This window comes from Schistocerca gregaria, chromosome 6 (assembly GCF_023897955.1).
Source record: "Schistocerca gregaria isolate iqSchGreg1 chromosome 6, iqSchGreg1.2, whole genome shotgun sequence".
Classification (NCBI taxonomy): Eukaryota; Metazoa; Arthropoda; class Insecta; order Orthoptera; family Acrididae; genus Schistocerca; species Schistocerca gregaria.
The window spans coordinates 360,063,498-360,069,497 of record NC_064925.1 but is presented as its reverse complement, the minus strand read 5'-3'; the positions used below and the strand labels follow the sequence as shown (position 1 = coordinate 360,069,497).

The following is a 6,000-nucleotide window of genomic DNA, read 5'->3' as shown; positions in this document are numbered from 1 at the left end:
TTGCTTGTTGTCTCCACTCTCCAGTCACAGGAGCCACGTCCAGTTTTCTTGAGCTCCACTTCAGTTTTCAAGGGACATTTTCCCATCCTGTCTGTCCTGATAGTGCCACATAGTTCAATGCTCCTTTCTTTCAGCGCAATTACTAATGGTATAGACGAAAGCCAACTATCAGCAAACACTTTGAAATGCTGTTTCTCTGGCAATGTTTCCGTCAATGCCAAAACAATAACCCCAGACAAACCTAATCCTCTATCAGTGCAGGTGTTTTTGTCAACATAAATTTAAATCATACATCATGCCTGAAGCACCAGCTCTCGTAAAATATTTGTAGCCCCACTTGTGAGGCTTATTTCTTACGTACTGTTTCAAACCGCTTCTACCCTTGAATGGTATTATCTGTTCATCAACAGCTTTGTATTCTTCTGGCGGGAGTGTCTTCAACGATGGCTGCAATGCAGATAAAAGTGGGCAAATCTTGAAGAGTTTGTCACTATTACTATTAGCTTCAGGCAAGTCTTGATTATTGACAACATTAAAATACCGCAGTAGCTGGGAGAAGCGAGTTCTACTCATCACATCAACTATTGGTGAATACCTAAACTCATTCCACCAGTATAAATGAATGGAAGGCACTTTGATGACGCCCATGTGCAGTAAAATACCAACAAACTGCTCCATTTCATTTTTGATCGTCTGCAAAGAAACTGAATCTTTCTGCAAAGCATAGATATTGGACTGCTCAGCAATGAGTTGAAATACGTCATCATTTATAAATATTTTATAATATTGCAAAGGTGTCCTTTCCTCTACTGGTGGTGGTGGAAGTGATCCTTTATAGTCTGTGTCTTGTACCACAAAACCAGTTTTTCTGAATTTATAATCACTACGCTTACATCTATGTTTTATTTGCTGCTGCTGCTGCTGCTGCTGCTCACGTGCAGATGGTGCTCCTTCATTTGTATTGTTGTCGCTTACATCTGATTTTGGCTGAGAATCAATAACTTTACCACTCTTGACTGCATCAGCCTGAAATTTAAAGATATTATCGTGTAAAACCTCCCTCCATGAACCATGGACCTTGCATTTGGTGGGGAGGTTCCTGAAGAGGGGCAGCAGCCTTTTCAGTAGTTGCAAGGGCATCAGTTTAGATGATTGACTGATCTGGCCTTGTAACAATAACCAAAACGGCCTTGCTGTGCTGGTACTGCGAACGGCTGAAAGCAAGGGGAAACTACGGCCGTAATTTTTCCCGAGGGCATGCAGCTTTACTGTATGATTAAATGATGATGGCGTCCTCTTGGGTAAAATATTCCGGAGGTAAAATAGTCCCCCATTCGGATCTCCGCGCGGGGATTACTCAAGAGGACATCGTTATCAGGAGAAAGAAAACTGGCGTTCTACGGATCGGAGCGTGGAATGTCAGATCCCTTAATCGGGCAGGTAAGTTAGAAAATTTAAAAAGGGAAATGGATAGGTTAAAGTTAGATACAGTGGGAATTAGTGAAGTTCGGTGGCAGGAGGAACAAGACTTCTGGTCAGGTGACTACAGGGTTATAAACACAAAATCAAATAGGGGTAATGCAGGAGTAGGTTTAATAATGAGTAGCAAATAGGAATGCGGGTAAGCTACTACAAACAGCATAGTGAGCGCATTATTGTGACCAAGATAGATACGAAGCCCACACCTACTACAGTAGTACAAGTTTATATGCCAACTAGCTCTGCAGATGACGAAGAAATAAAAGAAATGTATGATGAAATAAAAGAAATTATTCAGATAGTGAAGGGTAACGAAAATTTAATAGTCATGGGCGACTGGAATTCGGCAGTAGGAAAAGGGAGAGAAGGAAGCGTAGTAGGTGAATATGGATTGGGGCTAATAAATGAAAGAGGAAGCCGCCTGGTAGAATTTTGCACAGAGCATAACTTAATCATAGCTAACACTTGGTTCAAGAACCATAAAAGAAGGCTGTATACATGGAAGATGCCTGGAGATACTGACAGGTTTCGGATAGATTATATAATGGTAAGACAGAGATTTAGGAACCAGATTTTAAATTGTAAGACATTTCCAGGGGTAGATGTGGACTCTGACCACAATCTATTGGTTATGAACTGTACATTAAAACTGAAGAAACTGCAAAAAGGTGGGAATTTAAGGAGATGGGACCTGGATAAACTGAAAGAACCGGAGGTTGTACAGAGTTTCAGGGAGAGCATAAGGGAACAATTGACACGGATGGGGGAAAGAAATACCGTAGAAGAAGAATGGGTAGCTTTGAGGGATGAAGTAGTGAAGGCAGCAGAGGATCAAGTAGGTAAAAGGACGAGGGCTAGTAGAAATCCTTGGGTAACAGAAGAAATATTGAATTTACATACTAACGCGAATTCTTTACAGACGAATGGAAAAACTAGTAGAAGCCGACCTCGGGGAAGATCAGTTTGGATTCGGTAGAAATATTGGAACACGTTAGGCAATAACGACCTTAAGACTTATCTTAGAACCTAGATTAAGGCTGGGCAAACCTACGTTTCTAGCATTTGTAGACTTAGAGAAAGCTTTTGACAATGGTGACTGGAATACTCTCTTTCAAATTCTGAAGGTGGCAGAGGTAAAATACAGGGAGAGAAAGGCTATTTACAATTTGTACAGAAAGGATATGGCAGTTATAAGAGTCGAGGGACATGAAAGGGAAACAGTGATTGGGAAGGGAGTGAGACAGGGTTGTAGTCTCTCCCCGATGTTATTCAATCTGTATATTGAGCAAGCAGTGAAGGAAACAAAAGAGAAATTCGGAGTAGGTATTAAAAGCCATGGAGAAGAAATAAAAACTTTGAGGTTCGCTGATGACATGGTAATTCTGTCAGAGACAGCAAAGGACTTGGAAGAGCAGTTGAACGGAATGGATAGTCTCTTGAAAGGAGGATATAAGATGAACACCAAGAAAAGCAAAACGAGGATAATGGAATGTAATCGAATTAAGTCAGGTGATACTGAGGGAATTAGATTAGGTAATGAGACACTTAAAGTAGTAAAGGAGTTTTGCTATTTGGGGAGCAAAATAACTGATGATGGTCGAAGTAGAGAGGATATAAAATGGAGACTGGCAATGGCAAGGAAAGCGTTTCTGAAGAAGAGAAATTTGTTAAAATCGAGTATAGATTTAAGTGTCAGGAGGTCATTTCTGAAAGTATTTGTATGGAGTGTAGTCATGTATGGAAGTGAAACATGGACGATAAATAGTTTGGACAAGAAGAGAATAGAAGCTTTCGAAATGTGGTGCTACAGAAGAATGCTAAAGATTAGATGGGTAGATCACATAACTAATGAGGGAGTATTGAATAGGATTGAGGAGAAGAGAAGTTTGTGGCACAACTTGACCAGAAGAAGGGATCGGTTGGTAGGACATGTTCTGAGGCATCAAGGGATCACCAATTTAGTATTGGAGGGCAGTGTAGAGGGTAAAAATCGTAGAGGGAAACCAAGAGATGAATAGACTAAGCAGATTCAGAAGGATGTAGGTTGCAGTAGGTACTGCGAGATGAAGAAGCTTGTACAGGATAGAGTAGCATGGAGAGCTGCATCAAACCAGTCTCAGGACTGAAGACCACAACAACAACGTATAAAATACGTAGTTATACTTTTGTACTTTCTCAATATTGTTACTTCTGTTAGTGATCCCTACCTTTGGAAATCCATGTTCTGTCTCTTGCTCCTCTCTAATTGCCGAAATTTCAGCTCCATCGTCCTTTTCCACTATCTGAATGAAATTCATGACAGCTGCTTCGGAAATAGCTGGAAAACTTTCATCAATTTCGACAGTTTCATCTTTGTCTTCGTCCCAAACATCTGATATATCCCCATCAGGACACCAATGTATGCACTGAACTCATTATCGGGTAAATTCATAATATATTCTAAGTCAGCATCTGTCAAAAAGCCAGACATAGTGACGCAATATTTAAAAAGTTTCCAGAATGTGATTTTATATTTTATACCTGCAAAGCAAAATTTCAAAGACCTACATCAACAGATCTGTAAAGCGAGGCATTATATTACGGAATTTCCACTCAATTCCACTGTTCCTTTGAAGCAACATAAGGTTTTTCGCAGTTTATCTTATCTGGAAATCATTATGCAAGTCAAATGTATGATGTACTTATGCAGTTGGGATTGTCACAACACATGATAATTATTTCACTGTAAACGAAAGTGCAAAACGTACTTATTTTACGCGTTTTTTTATCAACAATTCTTCACAATGAAGACCGCAGCAACTAGTCACGCTCAACAATTGTTTCCTTGTTTCCGCGCGTTAGTTCCTGCCATTTGTTGTCAGGAACAGTCACTCCTGGCATGGAGCTTCAAGTAAACAGTGGCAAAGAGTAGTTAATATCAGCTTGATGCAAAACACATCTATGGAAAGACGATTTTTCTTATAAGCTACGCTGTTAAAGAAAGGGTTAAGGGGCCCCATAACGCACCTAACGTTGGAGCTCCCAACTACCAATAATCACACCCTCTGCGATTGTCCGGATCTTGCAGGCTGAGTGGTTGCCTCTGAAACAGGACAGGCGACAGCATCCCGCTCAGCGACACTGTCAGCCACAGACAGCACCTGGAACCTGTTTGTCAGACAAACCGGAGAGGCCTTACGCGCGGCCGCCTGGGAAGCCTTTCGCGTCCTGCTTCGCCCTGGGGCGACCTCCCACTCGACCACAGGCGAGGGGTCGGCCTCAGTGCGAACATTAACTGGGTTGGCTACTGGTGAGGACCGATCGGAGGACTCCAACGTGCTGGACATCCATTGGATCCCCACGGCCGGCCCACAACAGTGGTGCCCATCCACTGCAGCCTCAAGCTGTGTAACCGAAGCCATCACAGCCTGAAGCTGAGAGCGAAGTGTCACCAACTCGGCTCGCATCTGCACACAACAATCACAGTCCCTGTCCATACCAAAGACCGTTGAAAACTAAACTATGCAGATAAACGGACTATCGGCACGTGCTGCGCAACTATAATGTAGACCCTGACGAAAACGCACGAACTGTGTCTAGTTATACGCAGATATTCAAGAACCTAACTACCAAAGCATTCAGGTGAAACTAAATAATTTTCCCCTGATAAGGAACTCGTAATATATCACAAAATCGGTTTACTTTCTGACGCAAACGAAAACGCGAGAACTGTGGCTGTTAGATTTTAAATTTACACGCCGAAACTCAAGAAACTAAACTATTAAAGCACACAGATGACATAGTAAAATTCGCTCCTGGTTAGGAACTCGTAAATGTCACAAAAGCGGTTTACTTATCAGTTGCTGCGTCTGTCGCGGTCGGCTACTGCTGCCTGACGTCAATTACGCATTCATCACCAAAAGGGTCTAACTCTGCAGTATAATTCAAATTCAAATGAGATTCTACTTTTGACAAATTACCCTCCGATTTTCGATTTATTGGTTCGACAGCACCATCCTCATTAAATTCAGTTTCTGATTCTAAGGATTCCTTGTCAGAGACTGGTTCCATCTCGACTTTCACATAGGTATCGATTTTTAGTAGCCTGTTAGCAGGAATTAACAAATACTTTAAATATTCTTCACTTAAGTTAATTGCTTGAGCCCGACGAGAGATGCTGGCGCAATGTACCAACAAACGTGACGCGACTCGTCGCGACGTAGCGTAGGCAGTAGCTGTGGCTGTGAGGATGGCGGTGGGTATCGCCAATTGCATTAGCTCCAGGAGGGGCTGGGCACCGGTGAGGGAGCGCAGCAGTTTGCAGGTGACTCGCAGGTCCGTGATGACGCACCGTGTTCTTCTAACCCCAGCGTCAATAGCAGCCGCGATCTACACTCCTGGAAATTGAAATAAGAACACCGTGAATTCATTGTCCCAGGAAGGGGAAACTTTATTGACACATTCCTGGGGTCATATACATCACATGATCACACTGACAGAACCACAGGCACATAGACACAGGCAACAGAGCATGCACAATGT

At 42.4% G+C, this 6,000-nt stretch overlaps 1 protein-coding gene across 1 annotated transcript in view; it reads right to left on the bottom strand.

The window, feature by feature from the left end:
- Window positions 1–270: 270 nt before the first annotated feature.
- LOC126278884 (piggyBac transposable element-derived protein 3-like) overlaps window positions 271–6,000 on the bottom strand; it is a 28,114-nt gene continuing 22,384 nt past the window's right edge. The window contains exons 2-3 of the mRNA XM_049979159.1: window positions 3,687–3,850; window positions 271–1,026 (exon numbers count right to left, since the gene is read on the bottom strand). Of these exons, the coding sequence (XP_049835116.1) occupies window positions 271–1,026; window positions 3,687–3,850 (920 nt within the window). The remainder of the gene's footprint in view (window positions 1,027–3,686; window positions 3,851–6,000) is intronic.